The sequence below is a fragment of the Chionomys nivalis genome, chromosome 1 (assembly GCF_950005125.1).
Source record: "Chionomys nivalis chromosome 1, mChiNiv1.1, whole genome shotgun sequence".
NCBI classification, from domain to species: domain Eukaryota; kingdom Metazoa; phylum Chordata; class Mammalia; order Rodentia; family Cricetidae; genus Chionomys; species Chionomys nivalis.
In genome coordinates, this window is record NC_080086.1 from 185,025,298 (window position 1) to 185,050,207 (window position 24,910).

The 24,910-nt window shown below is 42.2% G+C and overlaps 1 protein-coding gene across 1 annotated transcript in view; it reads right to left on the reverse strand.

Moving 5' to 3' along the window:
- The window catches only part of Met (MET proto-oncogene, receptor tyrosine kinase), a 110,695-nt gene that overhangs the window by 12,324 nt on the left and 73,461 nt on the right, over positions 1-24,910 (reverse strand). The window contains exons 11-18 of the mRNA XM_057768188.1: positions 23,845-24,063; positions 14,926-15,072; positions 12,838-12,994; positions 12,522-12,662; positions 8,128-8,358; positions 6,335-6,415; positions 2,745-2,926; positions 457-566 (exon numbers count right to left, since the gene is read on the reverse strand). Coding sequence (XP_057624171.1) covers positions 457-566; positions 2,745-2,926; positions 6,335-6,415; positions 8,128-8,358; positions 12,522-12,662; positions 12,838-12,994; positions 14,926-15,072; positions 23,845-24,063 — 1,268 coding nt within the window. The remainder of the gene's footprint in view (positions 1-456; positions 567-2,744; positions 2,927-6,334; positions 6,416-8,127; positions 8,359-12,521; positions 12,663-12,837; positions 12,995-14,925; positions 15,073-23,844; positions 24,064-24,910) is intronic.

The following is a 24,910-nucleotide window of genomic DNA, read 5'->3' on the forward strand; positions in this document are numbered from 1 at the left end:
CAAATAAAAGTTCTTTGTGTATTCGTTTCCAAATACCATCTTTGGTAAGGCGTCTGCAGGCTGGCTGCAAGTCTGCTGCTGGGAGCTGCACTGCCTTGGTATTCCTGTTACCAGTTTTCCCTTTTCGCTGTCTAAGGCTGGAGATCAAATTCCCTCTCCCCATCGCTAACACAGTGTGAAACCACAACAGTGGAGACTGCGGTGGGAAGAGCCCAGGAAGGCTGAAGGAAGGAGCAGCTGCTGGAGAGCCCCCGTGGAGCAACCTTTTAAATGCTTTGTCTGATAAAACTAAAAACCCCTCCCACATCCCCAGCAGGGGCTTACACATCTACTCAAAATCGGCAAGGATATTCAGACTTTGCTTCAGAGAGAAAAGGAACTTCCTTACTAGTACTGAGTAGTGAGAAACAAACACTTCTTTTGTACTTTGTGCATGGTGATATTTTTCATACTTACATGCAGTTTCTTGCAGCTAAGTCTCTGTGGACAAACTTTTTGCTGGCAAGATATTTCATGCCTTTGGCTACTTGGAGACCAAATCCTATAAGATCTTTGACAGTTGGGTTCTGCAATCAAAGAGAGTTGGGAAAGCATAAACTAAGCACTCGATGTCCTAACAGTGTTCTGAGAATACTGTAATGTTTATATGACTTATCTTGTCTCAAATAATAACTCATGCTCCATGGAGGGCCATAACTATTTGTTAACTTGTACTGTATACAAAGCGTGAGACTAGATTTTTTTAAATAAAAATATTTTGTTATGTCATACACACTGCTGTTTGGGAGGTGTTACAGGTTCTGCTTTCCAGGTGGGAAAATGCAGATGTTTCAAAATGTAGGTTTTATTATTCAGCTCGTGTGATGAGACAAATTGGTCAGGAGGCAGCTCCTGTTGAAATGATAGTTTGCTTCTCAGCTTCCAAAAGGCCGTCTCTGCTTCAGCAGCCAGCATGGAGCTTGTGAACATAAGATTCCAACAGGAACCCAGACTGAAGGGCTGCAGTCCCTGTTATACATACAGCCCGAAGTCAGGCCACATCTTGTGGCTTAGACATCTCCATAAGACATATGTGTGAGGTACCAGTAACCACTCTCTGGGTTTTGAGAGGCCAGCTCCTATTCTGGAATGCACAGTAGGGCATGTCTCCCACACCCTGGAAGAACAGTGCTGCCGAGATGGTAGCTCGTCTAAACTGTCAGCCTCATCAGAGAGAGGAGAGTTCAAGTGAGACCTTTGCAATGTCCGTTTCACTACCTGCAAAGAATTGGCAGTCTGGGATGTTCTATTCTTTTGGATGAACAGAAAGTATTTCTTTATAGTCCCAGGGCTTATTTAGCTTAATGTTTATAAAGACATTTTTGATGAAGAGCAAAGCTACTTGGTTGACTCCCACAGGGACCTGGGCAGCAAGGCCAAGCCTGAGGCTATGATGTCAGCTCAGTTCTAGGAGCTCTTTAGTCCATGCTCCTCATCCCGGACCCCAAAGCTTGCGCATCGTTACAGCTCAGTTAAAGGGTCATAAAGAAAATTCACAGCCACATGAGCCTTGGTCCTCTTTTGCAACTTTGAGCTCATTTATTCAAGTAACATTTATTAAGAGCCTATGTGCTGAGCCCTGGAGCCACAGGAGTGAGCAAAATACACAAAACTCCTACCCCGTGAACTAGTGTATATGTAAACATACATATTTATGCTGATGATTTGTTTATTGTCTAGTTCAACACTATTCAATATAATATAAGTATGATACAACTATACTTTAAATAAAAATAGATGAAACATACCACAATATATTTTAACCCAAATTTTCTAAAATATTATTTCAATATGTGATCAATATAAGGATTATTAATGACATACTCCTCCTTCTAAGGCAGCATGGAGCTATGTAGCCTAGGCTGCATTGGCAAGCAACTTTTTATGAGACTCAAACGCTTGTGTTGGGGCTGAGATGAGGGTTCAGTGGGTAAAGTGCTTGCTTCATTAGCAGGAGAACCTGAGTTCAGATCCCAGCACCTATGTGAAAGCCAGGGATACAAAAGCCAGGTATCATGGTGCACCTGTAACCCAGAGCAGGGAGCAGAGACAGGCAGGTCCTAGGGGCTCACTGGCATGCTGATTTAGACAAAATGGTGAACTCTAGGTTTGTTGAGAGACCCTTGACTTAAAACCTAAGGTAGAGAAAGAATTGAGGGAGACACGCAATGCCAGTCTTTGGCCTGTTTATGTGTCTCCATAGCTGCATGTGCACACACCCAAACACACCAAATAAACAAAGAAACATGTGGACGAACAAACAAATGGGCTGGAAAGAGGGCTCAGTGGTGAGCATTTGCCGCTCTTGCAGAGGACCTGGATTTGTTTCTCAGCAGGCACATGGTGGCTCATAACTGTCTGTAATGATAGTTCCAGGAGATATGATGTCCTCTTAGGGTACTAGATATCAGGGATACATATTGTGCACATACATATAGGTAAACACATGCATAAAATAAAAATAAAATCTTAAAAAAGGAAGGCAAGCCAAGTGTGGTGTCATGTGACCTGCAATGTAGGCACTCAAGAGGCTGAGGGAGGTGGACTGCAGAGAATTTGAGACTAGCCTGGGCTACAGAGTAAGTACCATGTTAGCCAGAAGTATAGCAAATCCTATCTCATCTGCCAAAATTGAAACAAACATGTTTAAGGAGTGGCTGGCTGACAGCTGATTTGTGGATTTATAAGCTTAGCAGAGTACTTACGTGAGTCTCGTTCCGAATGAAATTTCGAAGATCTCCGTGTTTCATATATGGTAGAACCACCAGGGGGGACCCTTCACTCCGGAGGCAGATCCCCAAGAGCGAGAGAACATTGGGGTGACTGAAATCTTTCATGATGATTCCCTCAGTCAGAAACTGGGAGACTTCACCTATATCTGTGATTCCTGTGGAATGCAGTGTTGAGACATTAGCTTCCCTACAGGACAACAAATCCCTTTTCAACTTTAGATAGCAAGCACAAGGAAATGTGAGGACAAGCTGGTAACACCTTGTCCAGATGCTTCAACCTTAGGGTGCTCTTTCTACAACATGTCTGAGTGAACGGGGTCCTGGGCAGAAAGCTTTTTTTTCCTTTTTCTTTTCTACTTTCCTTACCCATTATGAAGGTTGCATCTGAGAATTCTACAACTATGAACTGATTAATAACAGAACGGCATAATGTCATCTTTGAAACATTTTATTTTATTATTATGTGTGTGTATGTGTGTGTGTATGTGTGAGAGAGAGACAGAGACAGAGAGACAGAGACAGAGAGACAGAGACAGAGGGAACAGTGCCCTCAGAGGCCAGAAACAGGTATTGGATCCCTTGTCCCTTGGGAGTTAGAGTTAGAGATGACTGTGAATCACCCATGGTGAATTGGTGAATGCAAGGAACAAAGCCTGAGTCCTCTAGAAGAACAGGAAATTCTCTTAACTGCTAAGCTATTTCTCTAGCCCTTCACAACACTTTTAAAATGAGCTTTATAGGCATTGGAGCCTTCAGAAATGGAGATCTGAGTGTCAAGGGGCATCATTCCTTTTATTCTTGGATTTGATGAAAATTGGGAGTTGTGAAAAACATGAGTGGACTGAAAGTCCATGACATAATGGATGATAAGGGAAGTTAGCCAAGCTTATCTGCAAGGTTATTCCTCTCTGTTACCTGTCCCTTCTGCCTGGGTGTAAGGAGGACCCCTGCTAGAATGAGGGTCTTATGAATGGTGATCAGGCAATATAGGTCAGGGAAAAATTTGTGACCACTCAGCTCAAAAACAGGAAGGAAGGGAAGGCTCCAAATACTATTTCAAGGTATTATGCCTGGGTTTTGAGAAGAGGGATTTTAGTTTCTATGCTGTCTTAGTGGAAAGAAGTTCTAACTTTTAAGGCTCGCTTTGAGGAAAAAGGAGACCTGGGGTCAAGAGGCCAGAGAAGGTTAGGGAGAGGTCTGTCAAATGCTCCTTAGCTCAAGAACTCAGAGAACCAAAGCCCTATATCGTAGGATATCGTTTCCTGAGCCTACACAGCATCACACTGCACAGTGTTAGCAAGGTACTGCTGGCAGCCTCTTTTGTAAAACAGAGTCCAGGGAACAACTGGTCTCATGCAGGAGCGTAGAATGTCTTATACAGACACAAAACAAAGATGCCACGACTCCATCTGGATGGCATCTGGGGCATAGGCTGTCGAGTTCTTTGTCTCTGGTTCCATAATCTTTGGCTTCATGGGCCATGTGGTGTCTGCTTCAAACACTTAACTCTACTGTTGAACCATGAAAGTAGTTATAGACAGCAAACGCCTGGGTCTCAGTAAACTTTACCCATGAAAGCAGCTTCGTGGCCATAGTTCAATGATTACTGATCTATTGAGGATCAATCACCACAAGGCATATGTAAGTAGCTGCCCCCCTTTATGTACTGAGGATTGAACTGAGCCCTGCATATGTAGGTACCCCACCACTGAGCTATGTATTTTCTAACTAAGTGGTCTGTGTGTGTTTGTGTGCCTACAGGGTATTCATGTGTGTGTGTGTGTACCCAAGAATGACATCCATTGTCCTGCTGCACTGCTCTTGGCACCATTCTTAAGACAGATTCCCCAGGGTCCCTCACTGAATCTGGATGGCCATCAAGCCCTAGTGATCCATTCCTGTCTCTGCTCCCCGTCGTACTGGGGTTACAAGCATATACGGCCAATCTCCACTTTTTATGTGATCTGAACAGTGGCCCTTATGCTTAAGAAACAGTTGTTACTCACTGAGCTCTCTTCCCAGTCACTGTTACCCACTGAGCTCTCTCCCCAGTCACTGTTACCTACTGAGCTCTCTTCCCAGCCTCTAGTCAGTTTTTAGCACAGTACTTTCTAATCAGTTCTAGAAAGACCTACCAAGGGAATGAGAGCTCACAAATGAAGAGTTAACAGCATTAACATAAATCTCAAGAGTCTCTCTTTGGTGTTCATGACAATGTTGGCAGCCTTTTAGAAACATAATGCATTCTGAGACCCGGAAAAGATGATGGAAGTCTATGTGGACTGACAAAAGCAGTCATCGCATAGCGATGACAGAAAGACTTCCTGGGGTTAGGACTGTTCTCAGTGAAAATGGCAGCACTTCTTTCCTCTGAGATCAGTTTATTGGTCAGTATACGTCATCTACCACAGTCTGCGACTAGATTCCACGCAGACTGTCCCTTTAGTTACCTTGGGATCAGATAGCCAACAAAATGAACTGTACAGAATGATGCTCACCATGGAGATTAGGTTCACAATGAAAAGGGCAGCAGTGATTCTGGTATGAGAGTACCTCGCAGGGAACCTATCATTTATACATTTCAAGATTATTAGTTCTAACACAAACCTGTAATACAGTTGGCTAACAGTTTTCAGGTTGCTTATAATTCTAAAACAGAAAATCACAGAGGAGAAAAGCAAGCATGTGAGGTTTGTCGACAAGAATGGAGCCAGGAGTCCCCTCATAGGTTGTACAACCTAGCAAGTTTGGGCTGCAATGATGTCTCTGCATCAGTAAAGACCAAGTTGATGTTTAAAAGCATGCCCGGGCGGTGGTGGCGCATGCCTTTAATCCCAGCACTTGGGAGGCAGAGGCAGGCGGATCTCTGTGAGTTTGAGACCAGCCTGGTCTACAGAGCTAGTTCCAGGACAGGCTCCAAAGCCACAGAGAAACCCTGTCTTGAAAAACCAAAAAAAAAAAAAAAAAAAAAAAAGAAAGTGTGCACTCCACCTTAAGAGTTTTCTCAGTAACAGGCAAAATTTTTAAGAAATACTGCATCCTGAACAGAGGGCATGCTGCATTTCCCTAGGAAATTTATTTCTGTGGAACACCTCATTCCCAAACACGTGGATAAATGAGGAATTACCATACTTATGATTTTTCGATTTCTACTATTTCAGCTTTTAACCTTTTTTTTTTTTTTAATGGAAGTTGTTGTTAAAAAGTAATTATGGCAGTGTCTCTGGGCAAAATGAGTCATTACTATGGTATGTGCCAACGTGCTTCCAATAGTTTCCACAAATGTCATTTGCAAAACAAATATAAGTCTAACATGGCTAAGTGGTACTCAGTCCATCCGAGAGACCCACTGCTCCTCCTCCCTTACTTGTAGTTGTCCGTGGGGTATTTTCAGAGGGACTATCTCAGTAAGTGTTTAGACTAAACAAATTTCCAGGATTAATTCCACAATTTCAGCAGTAGATGATTTTTTTTTCCACAAGGGAAAGTGTAAATCAACACTTGATTATACGCTGTCAGTTTGTAAACCACAAATGCGCCCGTCACTATTAACTGGAACTTACTATTCAAGGATTTCACAGCACAGTGAATTTTCTTGCCATCATTGTCCAACAGCGTCCCATGATAAACACAGCCGAAATGCCCTATTAAAAAAGAGAACGTGGTTAGATACTGGCGTATATGATAATTATTTATTAGGACCTTAATCTCCTTCCTCTGTAAGACAAAAGAAGTAACATTTCTGATGACACTTTTATTAACAATATCACTCTGTGCAGTACATGTGTTTGGATATAAATATAGATGCAATACATTTCTTTCCATGGGATAAGCAATATGATTATTTAATATGTGGCAATATGTTTTTTTAAAGGGTAATCTATTAAAACATTGAATCATTGAGGTATCACCGAACACAATAATAGCTTCTGCATGAAAAAAACTTATTATTTTTAAAGACCAAATACTATTTAAGAAAACATGTAAATAATTTTATCCATTTGAATATACATAAATAAGGCCTTTACATTCTAGTAAATGATTATAAATTAGGTATTATAGAGCAAGGATTTCCCCTGTTAGTCACTGGTTAATAAGTAAGTCGGGCTGGCAGGAATCAAGAGGCAGCTGCCTAGGTGAAGTAGATCCCCTCTGAGTCACCGCATGCCCTTCCCTCTGACTTTACCAACTCACTTCCCCGATAGTAGCCTTTCAACAGCGGCAGTAATTTTTCCCAGAGGTGTCAAATGCCTGATAGCTGTGTAAGCCGTTCAGTTAATTCATGGAGTCATGCAAGCTGTCCTGAGTGCTCAGTATGTGAGTATCAGGCATGGGGTTACCCGCTTATGACACTAAGATGAATATGATCAGCCCATGCTCACGAGTGTTCACAATTTTTCTTGAAAAACATATAATAAATAAGCAGTAGTTAATATTGATGGCTTCTTAATGGCTACGACTTCAGAGAAATAATGACCATGTTAACACTGTCCTTGATAAGGAATGTTCTGATTTTACAATGCCTGGAGCGAGAAGACAATTAGTGAAGCTGTATACTCCAGCACAGGCACACTTACTGGATTTACAGGCTAGCAATAAAACGCAGATGCACACTTGTGCACAGAGGCCACTTTTCAGGGCGAAGCAACTCACTCACAGCTCAGCTCTGGAGTATGAGAGGATGCTGTGGAGGACCAGCGTTCACACATGGCCAGTAGCCCTGTCAGTCCAAAGCATTTAGAATAAAAGGGACCAGGAGTCAGTACTCGCTGCTGGTTGGTTTCTTGTTCTTGACCAATATTTCCTCCAATATTGTTTGTGCTTGCAGTTATTGATGCTCTGGCTAGCTTATTGCAAATAGTCATTTTCTGTGTGAAGAAAATTGGAGTGTACTGTGGAGATAATATATGTTGCCTCGGATCAGGTCAGGGCTATAAATTCCCTGCCATCTGACGCTGTCCAGCAGTGCACAGGCTACTCTACACTAGGACTTCGTAGACATTGCTACTGCTCTCACAGAAAAGGCGGGAGGGACAAAGGAGTGAAGAAATTGGCCTGATTTTTATGAGTAGGTGAATGGCACTTTCCAAGCAACTGTAGTTAGTGTGAGAAAGATGAGGGAGAAATGGGGTTATTTACTCCCATGTTGGGGATGTTATCCAGTAGTTTCCGTGCACAGGAAAGTCTCCAAGGACGAGCTGTAAGTCTGCATTTCTGCAGGACAAAACTTGAACACCTCATTATCAGTGCTCTGTCAGAAGCCCTTGGCATTGCCTAAGTTCCTAATCTGCAAACCAGGAGATAAAAGACTTAGTGGAAAATTGTATTTAACAGAGAGCTGAGTGGAAACACTTACCCCTTCCTATGACTTCATTGAAATGCACAATCAGGCTACTGGGCCCAATCACTACATGCTGAACTGCCTGGACCAGCTCTGGATTTAGAGCGCTGAGGTCAATGTGGACAGTATTTTGTAGTAATGGGCTGGATATATCAGAATCTCCGCTCGTGAGGATGGGGGACAGATCCGCCAGAGGATACTGTACTTGTCTGCACGCTCCATTCTGAGAGGAGTTGGGAAGCTGGTCTGTAAGATAAAGCACATAGACACAGCTGTGAAACCTCACCCCCTGCAGCAGGCATCAGGGGTGGCAAAGGGGATCACTAAAGTAGTGAAATGTGGATTTTAACATTGAAGAAATCACTGAGTTCAGTGAGGCCAGGAGCACCCTTTACAAAAGAAGGTCTTGAGAAAAAATGGTAATGAATTAGGAAAAGGTTATATATGCATAGATATTTGTATAGAAACACAGTTTATAAAGTGCTTAGAAATGCTCTTTTTGTAAAGCTTGTTGGTCCTGTTGGTTTCCTTGGATATTTCTTGTTTGATTAATAACAAAAAGTCATGCTTGAAGTTCATTTCTAAATGTAGTCCACTTTTAAAAATTAGAAGCAGTGTGGAGAAGTGATGGCTTCTAGGGAAAAGAGTAAGTTTTCCTTAAGGGTGAAGGCCCCAGTGAATACCATGCTTGACTATACGGCCCCACCCCCAGGAGTATATTGGCAGCACGTATTGGACTATATTAGTTATTAAAAAAAAGAGGAAATAAAATATGTGTGGGGGTAGGGAAGCAGGGGGAGGAGTGAGGGTGAAAGTAATCAAAACATATTGTATGAAATTCTCAAAGAATTAATAAAAATATTATATTAAAAAGAGAAAGAACCAGAAGTAGCAAAAGTGGTTAAGCAATTGCCCACTGATAAAGAAAACGAAAAAAAAAATGCTCTCTGAGATGACCACTTATATGGAAATTATTAATATTATAGAGACCTATATGAATTCCTAGACAAGGAAATATGTGTAGCAAAATACATACAATCAGTACAAGCTGAATGCCCATTTCAAAAATACTTGGAATCAGAAATTGTTCAGAAATTGAATTTTCTTAGATTTTGCATGGACTTTATTGGTTGGTCATCCCTGATCAATCTGAAATTTGTAATGGAAAATATAAAACTTTTAAACCTGATACTTCTTCAAAGCATCCTAAGTACTAAGGACTGGGGAGATGGTTCAGTAGGTAGGAACACTTGCTTTACACGCAGGAGGATGTCAGTTCAAATATCCCCAGTTCCCACATAAGCAAAATAGCATTGGGGAGCCAAGGCAGATGGATCCTAAGAGCTTCCAGTCAGGCTCGCAAATAAGGTGAATCAGGAACAGTGACAGACCTTGTCCTAAAGGAATAAGGCCAAGAGCTATAGAGAAGGCACATGCCATCTTACTCTGGCCTCCACATGTAGACACATGGACTTGCACCCACAGACTCATGTGTCAGCAACACACACACACAGCTCTTATAGAGTTTTAAAGTGACTTTTGATTTAAAAATTTTGGGTTATGCCATTTCAACATGTATCTATAATTGTATATTGCTGGAAATACAGAAAGCTACATTCTCAGAACCAAGAGCCTTGCACAGTAGTGGTAAGTTCTCAGCTGTGGTAGTGGTCACAGAGTGTTACGGCTACTAAGAGCAGACAGTTCGGACTGTGTTAGTGTGCTATATCACTGTTCATTTGAGGAGATTTGAGCATGGCTGTTTCCCATTAGCCCATCTTTACAACCAAAGCACTGTGAGAACTTTAAGTAAGGTTTCTTTTGCTAAGGAATGGCGCTTTCATGCCAAAGTCAAGGGGCTGTGGCACTGAGTGCTCTTAATCCCAAATGAGACAGAAGCCACTTGCTGCTTTGCCCTTCCCATCACCCACATCAGTGGTAGGACACTAGGATCACAGCATCTGGCCGGCAGGGTGGGTATGCTTGGGCTTGTGTGTGCATGCATGCGTGCATGTGTGTTTGCGTGTGCGAGATGAAGGGAAGGTTAGGTGAGCGGTTCTCCATCACACGATATTGTTTGCTTGCAAACAAACAAGAGAATCAGAACACGGCAAAGCTGATGATGTCCTGTCTAACCTCACTTACGCATGTTTAGTGTTTTCCTTAGTATATCTTTCTGTTAATAATACTTACTTAGCCAGGCAGTAAGTCTCAAAACTGCCTCCAGAAATGTTTCAGAGGGGCCTTTAGAGTCATAATAATCAGTATTACAAATCAAAAAAAGAATGCAACCTCAGTGGAAGGCTCTAGACCATTTAAGAGGCTCCTCCAAAGCTGGTTGGGTAAATAAAAAAAGGAAGACTCCATTTCTTGGCTGCTCCTTCAATGGCAAGGAATCAGGTTCTCCAACCTTCCCTAGCCATCACACATGCAAATGGGGCTTCTCTAACCCAGCTCCTTCCTTCTCACTTTCCAGACCTTTGCACCCAGAGAGCAGAGCTGTAAGTTCCCAAGGGCCTAGGGAACAAAGGTCCTCCTGAAGGGAAGTTCTACAGATGGAGCGGAGCCTTTGTTAAATTCAAGTACACAGAGACGCCAATATAGAGCATCCATGTAGACTCAGACTTCTGGGTCTCCATGGCAAAAACTGTTCTCACCAGCTACAGAAAGAAAGGTCTGCACTTGCTATGGGACAGGTTTGGATCTCCAGGCCCTCCTGATCTTCCATTTGGGTATCCCTCTTTTCCCATTTAACTATTCCTGTCTCCAAGAAGCAGATTCAAAGCAAACAGGAGTTTGTTTTCTTAGCCATGTGACAAACGTTTGGCAAGTGAGGAATGTAGACGATTAAGAAATCTTACATATATTACACATACAGGCATGAACACATGCACGCACACACACATGCACACAGAATAATAACAACAACAATAATAATTTTAAAAGTGAGAAAGCAAGCTGGTTGAGGAAATAAATGTAATTGCTTATAAGCCTAGTGAGCTAAATTTGATACCTGGAAACCACGTAAAGGTGGCGGGAGAGAACCATCGTCACAGAACTTTCCTCTGGCCATACACATACAGATGTGTGTATAAACACACACACCACACAATTTAAAGATGAAGAAAACCATATGTGTGTGCTTGTGTGTGTATACACACTGTGCATGTGTGTGGAGGTCAGAGGTCAGTATTGGGTGTCTTCCTCAATCACTTCCACCTTATTTCCCTAACTGAATTTGCAGCTGCTCAGCCAAGGGACTCTTAGGATTGGCGCCCGACAGGTCCAGGCCATGTGACTTTTACGTGAGCTCTGTAGATACAAACTCAGGAGCTCAGGTCCTCTTTCTGGGGATGTAAACTTTCCATAGGCAGTCCTCTCCCCCACTGAGAATAGCTTTTTAAGAAGCAATTAGTTGCAAACCTCAAAATCCCAGGTTAGAGCTATAAAACATGGATATGAAAAACTAATTATATCTAAATTTTAAAAGCATGCACTAAGCTTGATTTCTTTCCAACAGTGACTAGAGTCACTTGGGGCATTCAAAAATCTCCAGAGAACCAACGTAAGTCTCAGGAAGGGCAGCAAGCGGTGAGAACCTTCGAATACTGCCTGTCTCACTGCTGGTGCCTTTGCCTGATGAGCAGCTTCTGACTCCTCGGTATCCACAACTGTCTGTGACTCACTTTATTTACCCCGTGGTAAATATTCAACAGGGAAATGCTTGCACTTGACTCATGTCCTGGAACTTCTAAAGATAATGGCCCTGATACAATATGGACATTTGGCTTTGTGCAAGACGAGTTTAAATAAAACAATGTGAAATGCCCTGGCCAACCTGCCCATTCTTTGGACTGCTGTTTTGCAAAGCAGATGATGTTGATGAATAGCACCACTGGAGGTTTTTCTTGGATACGACTCAAAATATATTTGGGTCATAGATGGCTGTGGGTAAAAGCCATGCTCACTGAAAAAGCTTCAAAAGGCTACTAATGGTATAATTCAAAAGTTTTTTTTCTCCCAAATATAGCATTTTAAATTTATATTTAAATAGAAGTATTTTATAACTATACTCTTCCTGAATGGTTAAAGAGAGCGTCTAGATTCTTTAAGCATTGCCCTGAGATAAGTGACTTTGCTCAAATGATTCTAATGTGAATCCAGCTGTGTGTGATCAGAAAGCTTGCAGATGCTAAAATTCCAATATGATACCTGCATGAGTTTGATTTTAAAGTGGAGGCCACGCAATTCTGCATCAAGTTAAGTTTTTTTTTTTTTTTGGCAAAGATCAACCTTTTTTTTTCCCTACTTGTATAAAATTATGAGCAAAAAGCAAAAAGCAAGAACAATGGCATAGTTCAAAGAGGTCTATGTATAGGTATTTCTCAGGATAGTAAATCGAATTATACCTTCTGGAAAAGTAGCTCTGTAGTCCACAGACTCATTTGAAACCATCTCTGTAGTTGGACTTACACTTCGGGCACTTACAAGCCTATCCAAATGAGGAGTGTGTACTCTTGCGTCATAGCGAACTAATTCACTGCCCAGATCTTAAAACAGAGAGAAAGAGAAAACTTGTTAAAGACTTGGTTATCACAGGTCTCCGTGCCCAGAAGTCACAGGCTACATGAATGTTTATTATACAACCCATATGTCCTCATGGCAATATTGAATATAATCACTGTACTTCTACAGCAGTTTCTTAGACAATACCAAAATATGCACCTTTAATATGCTTTCTCTTTCTCAGCCACAGAAAGAGCCCGAGTAATAATAGAAGGATTAGTGATATTGAGACCACACCGACAATCAATCCTGAGAAATTCTGATCTGGTTGAACGATCACTTTTCCAAGGACAGTTGAAGAGATTGCTTGCTTCCACTAGAAAAAATAAGAAGGGAAAGTAAGAATTTGGCCAAGACTGATACAAAATATACTATCTATGTGGAACCAAAGTTCCTCTGTGTTCCCATTAGCACCTCGTGGTCATCATTCTAGAAGTTGCATTATGACATTCAGAACAAGATATTCCTCAAATTTGCTCCAGTGTTCAGGTAATTAGGAAATACTGATTAACTGAAGCACAGCTATGATACTTAGATAAATAATAATAGTCTTTGATCTTGAGGAACTAAAAAATATACGAAGGGAAATGGATAGGTAGTTATTCTAACGATACCATAGAAGTATGAACCAATAAAAAGTAATTATGTCCCATTTGTGGAGGGTGGAGTGCATAGCAGAAAAGATTTCTCATAGGAAGGAAAATCATATTCTAATAGGATAATAAAGCCTCGTGTTATCTTTATTTCACTTTGATAATAATCTCGTCGTCATTTCTTCCAGCCCCAGGGCTTTGTGATTTTTTTAAGATTAAAGGTCATTTTGAAATTTCTCCTCTAATTTCTACATTCAGTCTCAGATTTTGTAATTCTTTTGTACATTTCCATTTCCTAACATCTTGAGAAGACTTCAGGAGCCCCTGAAAACTACTTTTTCTTGGGCAAGCAATATCTGATATACATAAGACATCAATCAGACATAAAATGGAATGAACTACAAAACACTTGCCAAGTAAAATGAGCCAGATGCCAAAATACAAATATGGTACGATTTGACTTGAATGAAATACCTAGATCAGCAAATTCATAGAGAACAAAAGATTAGAGGTGACATGGGCTGTTGGAGATTAGGGTATGGCATTCTTGTTCACTGGATACGCAGCATCTGCTTGGGAAGGTTTTTGAGTTATACAACACTGATCGTTACTCCTATGACAAATACAATTCATGTCTCTGAATTGTACATTTAAAATTAATAAAAAGGGAAATTTTATGATATATGCGTGTTACCACTATTTAAAGAAATCAACAATCACGCCATATCTAGTCTATTGAATTGTATACTTCAAGTGGCGAATTGTATGGTATGTAAGCTATATCAAAATAGAATATTAAAAATAATGAAGGCATATTCTTTTTTTTTTTTTTTTTTTTTTTGGTTTTTCGAGACAGGGTTTCTCTGTGGTTTTGGAGCCTGTCCTGGAACTAGCTCTTGTAGACCAGGCTGGACTTGAACTCACAGAGATTCGCCTGCCTCTGCCTCCCAAGTGCTGGGATTAAAGGCGTGCGCCTACCAATGCCCGGCTTTTTTTTTTGGTTTTTTGAGACAGGGTTTCTCTGTGGTATTGGAGCCTGTCCTGGAACTAGCTCTTGTAGACCAGGCTGGTCTCGAACTCACAGAGATCCGCCTGCTTCTGCCTCCCAAGTGCTGGGATTAAAGGCGTGCGTCACCACTGCCCGGCCTGAAGGCATATTCTTGTTCTGTGTTGTCTGATTTAGCCATGTACGTGGAAGAAGATAGTATTCAACAATTGAGTTTCCACCTTCCTCTGCCAAGCAGACATAGCTCTATCTCCTTTTATGTACAGAGTTCCATGTGTTGGTACCACTGACACGGGAAGGCCTCTTGACTGGGTGAAGACAGGAAAAAGGGGCTCTCTTGCGTTTGTCCTTGTGCCTTCTGAGAATGACAGCACATGTTGGCAAGAGTATGCGATGGCGGAGAAGTAGTGTTGGTAAGATGGCTTCTGAGACTACACTTCTAATCCAGGGGAAAGAGACAGTGTAACAAAAAAAAAAAAAAAAAAAAAAAAACCTCAACATTTCTCAAATCACAGCTAGGAACTGAGGCTGAGCTGATGAGCCAAAGTCAACACACAAATGAGCCTTAATGATTTATTTTAAGCCTCCTGGTGACATAATTACACCGGCATCCTTATTTACATCATGAAAGGCATGCAGGAACCCCACCTCTATATTTAGCTCGCTGTTCAGTTTCAGCAGGTCATTGGGGACTGTACATAAAACAGCTTCGGAGTGCCAGTGTATGCTCTCACAGCTCCGATTTCCAACTCTCAGCACTTCACCTTTGACTGCTTCAGGGTCAATATCATTTCCCTGAAAGGGAAAGAGAAAACAAAACGAAAAGGTCATTAACACTCCACAGGTCAGCAGGAACGCTGGTAAGTTTAGAAGGCACACAAGAACACAGCGAACGTAGCGGATGTTTTCCAAGACGTCTGATTTTTACGGTACTCATTTTAAGGGGGCGTTGAGCCGGCTGAAAGGGAGTGTGAGCATTTCAGGACACAAACAAGGCAGGGATGAGAAGATGCGCTATCCCAACAGACTGAATTTAGAGAACAGGAAAGGGGATCTTATGTCCTTATTTTGAAAACTGTCTTCAGGCCCAGTATGGGTGTTTGAAGAAAAGAAAGCCATTTTGAGTTTAGTGGCTAAGCCTGTTGAATTGCTTAACACTGCCTTTTGTAATGATTCACTTTTAGAATCACATGGAATGCTTTGAAAAATACCAATGCCAAGGTCTCATCTCCAGAGAGCTAATATAATGCCCCATCGATACATTCCTTTAGCTGTTTGGCTGGGAAATTCCTTTTCATTCTTCTTGCCTGGTTGAACGCTGTACATAAGTAAATTTATTTCAAAGAAATTCCCTGAAGATGCAATCATTACGACTTGAGAGCACAATTACATTATTTTGAACAATTATATAGTTACTCGAGGACTTTTAAACATTACCCAATTTGACATAGTTAACTTGAGTTAGCATCAGGAATGTTTAAAACATCAACATTTTGTTCAAGAGACCAATCATTAGCCTCAGGAAAGAAGTGCAAACATAAATACAATTTTTCATACCAAGACTTAATGAATAGTTATTTATTAAACAGGTTGTTACTTGGAGGAGAGAGCTATCAAAACCTATTACTATTTTTCTTATGGACAAAGAACAGCTCCTAATAGAGACAGCTCAGCCCTGCAACTTTGTTTTACATACTGAGTGTGTCCACCAACTGCTTCCCTTACAGTACCTCATGGATTTTAAGGTGGGAAGGTCAGATATCTTTCTAGAAAGAGGAATACCTGAAAGAAGGTGCTTCTTTATATTCCAAGAACCCGTGGAAGAAATGAATGCAGACAAACCTTATCCTTATCATATTTCCAGAGGCGCTAGGAGCAATCTATTGATCTAGGTCAGCCACACAGGGTAATTCAACAGAGAAGCACATAAATCTCACGGGTCACTTTGGGGCTTGAAATGACAACTTGTTGGTTAGGTCTAGGAAGGGCGCAGGCCTTACTCACAGATTGGAGGGAATTCAGAGAATGACAGAGAGAAGAGATTAAAGAGCTGGAGGGCTTGATTTATGGGAGAAGCACTCACATGTGCCTTGTGGGCTTAGGTAATAGCTAAGGGTGGGGGAAGGGAGGCCTGCAACGCATGCCCCCTCCAGAACTCATTTTTTCAGGCTTAGGATCTCCTAGGATCTTACAACAGAAGAATAAAGAGCCGAAAGACTGAATCCTTCTTGATTCATAACCATCAAGGAGCTCGCGATGAGTACTGACTTAGAGAATGTGTTACCACCAGCGTTGTATATGAAAGCTGCTTCTAAAGTTGAAAACATAGATACAGTAAGAGCCGTCCCAGCAGCCGTGACAATAAAAGAGGAACTGATATCAAAGCAGGAAGAATAAAAATAGATGCAGCTTAATTTTTGTATTTAAAGTAAGTGTAGCTTTATTAAGCCAGGGAAGAGAGGTTTAAAACTTTCATTATTGATATCGACTAGTTATTAAGTAGAAGAATACACGCGAAAAATCAGCTCAGTTCGGCAGGCATTCAAGCGAGAGTGAATGAGTGAGAATGGCATGAGTGAGAACTTCAATTCCGTAGACACAAAGAGCAGCTCAAATGCCAACGATCTCATTCTAGCCTGTAAAGACTCCGGGTATTTTGTCATTGCTGATTTATATGAGGGAAGCTAAGCTTTAAGAAGGGTCTGAGCCACAAAGCTAAGCAAATTCTATCTGACACAAAATCTACTTACCACCCAATGAGTGTTAGCGCCAGGTCCAGTTACTGCAAATCGATAGGAGCTTCTGCCTGCCACTGAGATGCTAAAACAAAAGCCAGTGACTGCCCATTTGTCCCCAGTGGTGACATCTTGTTTGTGCTATAACAAATAAAGCTTGTCTGTGGATCAGAGTGTGAGGTGCCACTAGTTAGCCATAGAGGCCAGGCGGTGGCAGCACACACACCTTTAATCGCAGTATTTGGGAGTCACACACCTTTATTCCTAGGACTGGGGAGGTGGCGACAGGGAGGGATATGGCTGGGTGGAGAGAGGAATATAAGGCAGGAGGAGACAGGAGATTAGGGCATTCAGAGGACTTAAAGAGACTGGATACTCTCTTTGGTCTGATCTTTCCATAGAGGTAAGAACTAGTGACTGACGGCTCTGCTTCTCCAAAGACCAGCTAGAAATCGCGCTACAATCCCCTTACCCCCATTCAGGTTTTGGGATGCCACTCATTCATGACGGTGACAGAACAGAATAGAAAGAAGTAAAGGTGGGTAGTATTTATTAAAGCACCACTCTAGTTGACAAGATCTGGCAAGTGTTTGTAGTCAGGCAGCCACAGGAGAGTTCACCAATGACAGCGTGAGGTACAGGCTGCTAGCTAGACAGAAGCCGTGCAGTGAGGGTGTTAGCAACAGACAACCAGAGACCTGGTGGCTGCTGTGGTGGCATTACACTTCACTTAGAGAATCTGAGCCCTTCTCTATAGAATTCAGGCCAAAATTCTGTCTCAGAAAGCGTCAAACCAACCCCACAGGATATCTGCAGGGAACCGGGGGAATAGCGTCTAGGAAATGCTAGAAAATCTGGATGGACCAAAATTCAACTAATTTCATCACTAAAGGGAGTCTTTATTTAGAGACCCTTCCTGAGATAGTGTGTTAACACAAGCACCTCCTATGTGCCTGAGGTACCTTTCCCCCCATAGAAAGCCTATCAATGTGTGCATCTCGGGGAAATACTGCTTGAGAATAAAGTATGAACACCATAAACATGAGTACCTCTGGATGCTGGGCCAAATGACGAGAAGAAAGGAGGGAAATCTGACCTCATGCTAGCACAATGGGATTGGCCTGCAGTATGCTACCGAGAGAAGGGAATAGGCCAACCTTTAGCTGGCTGGGGCACCAGGCTGATTGGATTGGTCCCGAGTGGTACTCCTTTCTATATGTCCTTAGTGCCCAGACAGTGATGTCTGGTTCCTTACCTGTGACCCCCATACTTGTTCTCATGTTCACGGTATCAGTTCAAGTCTCTAAATCTTGCTGTGGCTCATCTTGAACTACTTTTTTTTTTTTTTTTTTTTTTAATGAGGTTCTTGCTCTCCTCTCTCTTTGAACTGAGTTTTCAGAAATGACTTTTGAAGCATGCCTATCGCTACATGCACCTAGAGCACAGCTCTAGGGTAACACAAACCCCCAGGACAGCCAGAAGTAGTCCTGTTCCAGCATTGAATAGGGCACTTCTTTCTATAGAATCTATTCATTGCAAAAACTTATATAAAAAAACCAGGGGAAAACATAATGATTCTTTATTCAAATTTTAGATATTTGAAGAAAGTTTAGAGCAGGGCTAGAGAGATGGCTCAGTGGGTAAGAGCACTTATTCTTCTTCCAGAGAACCTGAGCCCAGTTTTCAACACCTACATGACTTATAACATGGCCTATAATTCTAGCTCCTGGGATCTGCTGTCTTCTTGACTCCACAGGTACTCACACTCATTCTGTAAACACACACACACACCACACAAACACACAGTTAAAATAAAACTTAAAAATGTTTAGAGTGAAATAGACAAGATCCCCTGATAAAATCGGGATTATGGGGGTGGGGAAAGAAGGGAGGGCAGAAGGAGAAGAGGAGGAGAGAAGGGGAGCTGGGAAGAGATGTTGAGGGAATGGGATAATTGAGATGGAGGAAGAACAGAGATGAGAGAGTAAGGAAAGAGATATTTTGACTGAGGGAGCCATTATGGACTAGCACGAAACCTGGCTCTAGAAAATTCCCAGGAATCCACAAGGATGACCCCAGCTAAGATCTTAAGCAGTAGAGGAGAGGGTGACCGAACTGGCCTTGCCCTGTAGGCAGATTGATGAATGTATAAATGCCACCATAGAACTTTCATCCAGCAAATGATGGAAACAGAGACAGAGAGCCACATCAGAGCACTGTGCTGAGCTCCCAAAGTCCAGTTGAAGAGTGGGAGGAGTGAGAATATGAGCAAAGAAGACAAGATCATGATGAGGACACCCACTGAAACAGTCTACCTGAGCTAATGTGAGCTCACCAACTCCAGCCGGACAGGGAAGGAACCAACATAGGACCAAAGTAGACCCTCTGAATGTGAGTGACAGATGTATGGCTGGGGCAGACTGCAGGGTCACTGTCGGCAACACCAGGATTTATCCTTCGGCTTGTACTGGCTTTTTGGGAACCCATTCTCTTTGGAGGAATACCTTGCTCAGCCTAGATATAGTATGGAGGGCCTTGGACGTTCCCCAAAGCAATGTGCCTTACCCTCTCTAAGGAGGGGATGGGGGTGAGTTGGGGTGGGGAAGAAGGTGAAGGGGAGGGAGTGGGAACTGGGATTGCTATGTAAAATGAAAAAAGAAAGTTTGTTTTCTCTCTTAAAAAATAAATTTTTTAATAAAAATGTTTAGAGCTATTTCACTCAAATAAGGGTGTAGAATCTATTGTCACATGATAGAAAATTTCACTATTTTGAAAAATATTTTTATATTCATTAAATGAAAGAGAAACACTAACTCAGTGATTTGCATGGAATATGGACTCAGGAGAGTTGAGTTTGAGTTTCAGTCTTGCTGTTAGCTCTCTGGGGGACACCAAGACAATTAAGTCAATATTCCTGAACCTGCTGGCTGATTTATTTATTAATGGGGACAATACTCACTGACCTCCTAACCTCCAAGGGCCACATAAGATTTAAATGAAATAACATACACAAAAATCCTTCTGTTGACTGTAAAGTCCTTCTTAAACACGAGCACTATGGTTGGCAGTACCCCAATGTGCACTCACAAAGAGACTGTTTGTGACACTCACAGACGTCCTGGTGGACTTGAACTACCTCAAACATCTATAGGTTCCTGATCTATTACTAGGAGAGACCAATAATTCGTCTTATTGGGTTCTTTTGCACTGAATGTGCTTATCCCCTTTGTATAGTTACCAGGCCAAATAAGTCACTGAGGCAGAGCTCCCCTCTGGGATTGAAAACTATCACGACCCGTTCAAAACCAAGGATTCTTATCGGTATATCTGGTTGAGGAATGTGAGCTCCTCTTGGCAGTAAACAACAAATTTCATTGTATAATTCCCCATAGATCTTGCTTTCCCTTTTTTCCCCTGGCCTAGAACCCTTATCTTCCTATCTCAGTTACCCACAATGGGGTTTCAGTCATACAGTCAGGTGCCACTGCCCCTAACTATCAATCACTTCTCCTCCTCCCCCTCCTCATGCCCCCCTCCTTCTTCTCTTTCTCTTCCTCCTTCTCTTCTTTCTTCATCCTCCTTCTCCACCCCTCCCTGCCTCCCCTCTCCTCCTCTTCTTCCTTTTTCTTCTTGGTTTTGTGCATGTGTGTGTTTTTTAGCGTGGGTATTTTGAGTGCAGGTACTGGCATTGTCCAGAGAGTGAACAGGATCCTCTGGAACTAGAGTTGCAGGTAATTGTGAGGCCTCTGGCGTGGGTGCTGGGAACCAATCCTGAACTCAGGTCTTCTTTAAGAGGAGTAGATAGTCCTAACCACTGAACCACTTTTCCAGCTTCCACTTTTTTCTTTTACTAGTGTTGATAATTGAGTCAGCTGAGCACCCTACAGCCAAACCACATTTTAGCACCACATCACTTTCATTAACGGGAGACAAATGCACTGTGCACTCATGTCTTCAATGGCAGTAAAACAAGTACAAGAAAGCGTTTTAACAAAGACACTCCACTTGGGGTCCAAGAGAGGCAGAGAGTTCAAAGTGATCTATTTTAGAAACCGATAAAGGATTAAACTGCTGCCACAGCAAATAGGTTCACACACCTTAGATTTCCTCCTGTACGCACAGAAAATGAAGTATGGGAAAAGAGCAGATCGTGTCACTAAAACAATCGCCCCAAGCTGCGCTGTCACCACGGGAACACAGCGCTGGGACATGGCAAGTGCTATAGACTTGTTAGAGAAAATGAGTGAACTTTACATAGTCAAGAAAAGGGACTGCTTTGTGCAGGTCTCCGGGGACGTTGGGCCATGTTGGAAACACCGTTGACAGACTTAGGATGACGTCAAGCCATGCTTTTCTTGGTCCAACAACTTCATGGGGCATTGAATCACTGCTGTTTAATTTATAGAAAAAGAAGTTTTCTCTTCCACCAAACACTGGATTTGAAAGGGTAGATAAAGAACCCCTTGTATCTAATCTGTCCATCATAGACACTGGAATAGGAATATGGGGGGGGGGCTTAAGACTATTTACACACAAACCTTTGTTTTCATCAAGAAAAGCCAAATGGAATCTTTCAAACAGCAAACACAGTAATTGTTGAAAGCGAAACGTCACACTAGATTAGTTTTATTGAGGAAAAAAAAAGAGGAAGTGATAAAAAGCTCTTTCTCTTTTTTCTAAAACTAATTAAAGCAGCAGATGAAAGAACTTCGGTGTGGCAAACACACTGTTCAGTGAAGCAGGTTTTTCCATTTAATTTCATGCTGGGTTTCCTTAATTATTGTACAAAATGCAACAGAGAGGTTAGCGATTGTGTGAGTGTGCACTTGCGCGTGAGTTAGTTCAGAGATAAAAATCTCCCCGAGAGAGCAGAACTATTTCAGCGGAAATGTCACTCGCTTGGAGATGACCCGTGCTGCCACATCACACCTGAGTAAGGGCTACTCTGCCGCTTGCGTTGCTCATATTCACACTCAAATGCTCTCTGAAGACAAACATTTCCAGTGTCTCAGACAACGGGCTGCGAAGGATGAATATTTTGCTAATTAGGTGGACTATGGAAAATTCAAATCTTGATCATTTTGCTAGTTTTCTTTTTATCCGATGTAAAATTAACTGAAACGAGGCCAGAGAGCTGATTCGAGTCCTCCTTCTGTAATCTGCTTATTCCATTACTTCTCAAACCCTAGCCTGCCTTTAGTGATATTTGTCTACAGCAGGCTGTCTGGACAAGGTGCTCTGTTATTATGTTTTCAGGAGCTAATGTATTCCCAAGGTGGTAGGAATCCAGATCCATTTATAAAACAGCTTATGTTTGACCACATCTATGAAATGGTCCTGTGGGTAAAGGTAAGTTAACTCTCCAAAGTCAATGTAGAAAGCTGGAGGCTGTGCCATGCATCTGTTATCACGGTTCTCCTAAGTGCTAGGAGGCAGAGACAAGAGATTGCTCAGAAAGTACAGGTTGCCGGGCAGTGGTGGCACACACCTTTGGTTCCAGCACTTCGGAGGCAGAAGCAGGTGGATCTCTATGAGTGTGAGGCCAGCCTGGTCTACAGAGTGAGTACCAGGACAGCCAGGACTGTTTCACAGAGAAACCCTGACTCAAAAACTTAAAAAAAAAAAAATCTTAAAAAATGGGGCTAAAACCCATAAGGGGGAGAACTCATTATTGTGCTAAACAGGTTGTAGCCCTCAGACTTTATTAGGTGACTGTCTTTGTATGTTGGATAACGATTCACAGAGAAACTCAGAACCGGTCTCAAATGGAACATGTATATCACCCTCTCCTCTCTAAGCTTCATGGACTACATCTCAGAAAAAGGGGTAGAAAGAACGCCATAGTCAGAGTTGGGGAGGAGTGACTTCTGACATGGGAGGACTCTTCATTCATGGGCTCACAGTTGCTTGAACAAAACCTGCCCATGAGCCTGCACCCCTAACTAGGAGCCATTGACAGCTGTTGGCATTTTGGAGATAGATAATTTAAGAGTGTGGTCCTGGTAGGTCAACCACAAGTACATTTCAGTGGATGTCCCCACGTCTGTGAATATATGAGATTGGATTTGCTAGGCTCTTAAAAAAAAGAGGATATGAAATTAAGAGGGGGAGGGCAGGTATCTGGGGGGAGTTAAAAGGAAGAGCTGGGGGAGTGAATATGGTAAACATACACCATATGTTTACAAAATTACCAGAGAGTTACTAAAATATCATACCCACACATATAAGGAGAGAGAGAATGCCATAGAAACAAGGTACGAGGAGAAAAGGGGAAAAAAACTCTGAAAAGTTGGCCTCTGATCTTCAAATATTTGCTATGGCATGTATGCCTACACATACACACACAGAGAGAGAGAGAGAGGGAGGGAGGGAGGGAGGGAGAGAGAGAGAGAGAGAGAGAGAGAGAGAGAGAGAGAGAGAGAGAGAACTTCACAAACTACATACTATAAGGAAATACAAAGCTGCAACTAATGCATTTCCATCAAGGCCCTCACTGTTTATCTTCCGGTAAGCACATTTAGGTGAACCACACAAGGGAACGTAAAACATCATCAGGATAGCATCATGGGGAGCCTGTTTGACAGATTTATGCTCAGCATTTGTTACTTTTCAATATATACACAAGGAAGGGGTCTTAAATGCTTCATTAAAAAGCAATGCATAATTACACTCATCTTTTAGTCTTATGCCAAAAAGATTTGTTTTCAGTGCTTTGATATTTGTTGGTATAGAATAAGATATAATGCCCCAATACAATGGCTCTATTGACACGGCTATGAAGTCAACAATGTGATTCAAGTTCATTTAAGAAGGTATTTTAAACAATTCTTACCTTAATTTCTAGTACATTTTCATTGCCCATTGAGATCACCACTGGCCTTTCAAAAGGCTTAAACACAGGATTATGCACAAAAGCGAGATCAAAGTGCTTGGAAAGGACCCCGTCCAACAGGAAAAAGGCTTTGGTCTTCAGGGGGAGTTGCAGGTCCAGCTGCTGCAGGGAAGGAGTGGTGCAGCAGATGATCTCCGAGTTAGAGCGATGCTGGCATGCCTACAGGAAGACAGTTTCCCACCATCAGAGGACACAGGCAGCATCGACACGATCCTGCTATCGCGTAACTTCGGAATCCACCCAAACCACATTGATTGTCAAAAACGTTCTCCATTTAACTTCCTAACATCGAAGGACACATTTCAGGAAACATGATAGGTGTAAAATGCTCCAAACAACTGTTTTTTGTTTTTTTTGGAACCCAGAGCGTGCCAGGCAGAAGCTATGGTGATGTAGCTGCAGCTGGCCTTCCCTCTATCACGTAACTGCTTAGGACAAGGCGGACTGCTGGGGGAACTGCCTCCGCATTTTGTAAAGCAGCTATGGCGAACAAGGGCTGGACTTTGAGAACTTAGAAGTGTTTGGTTCCGAGCTCACTTCTAGGTTATGAGAAGAGGGGTGAAGGCATCACTCAGAAACTGTTTCCCCATTTAGGAACTATGACCAAAGTTTTCTTCACAGTGTGGGAAGCTTCACGGTAAAGGGCTTTGTACACTGCCTAGTTCCACGTGGTTAACATCACAGCTGACCATGTTCATGGACCCTCATTAGTGTGTTAACCGGTAAAACACTCCACAAAGTCAGTCTCCTGCGATGTTCCTGCTATTCCTACAGGGAGATGGCATGCTGTGCCATTTTTAGGTAAAGACACTGAGCTCAGGAAAACATACTTCAGTCCGGTCACACATCTGAGGGGTGGAGTGCCAGCAACCAAGGCCATTGGCATCAGCGGTCACTATCATCACCACCGAGCCTTGCGTCTTTGTCACTCTGGAGCCTCTCTAAATAATTCTGTCCATGTTACAATGGCTCTGCTGCTATGATTTTATACCCTTTCATCTCTCAT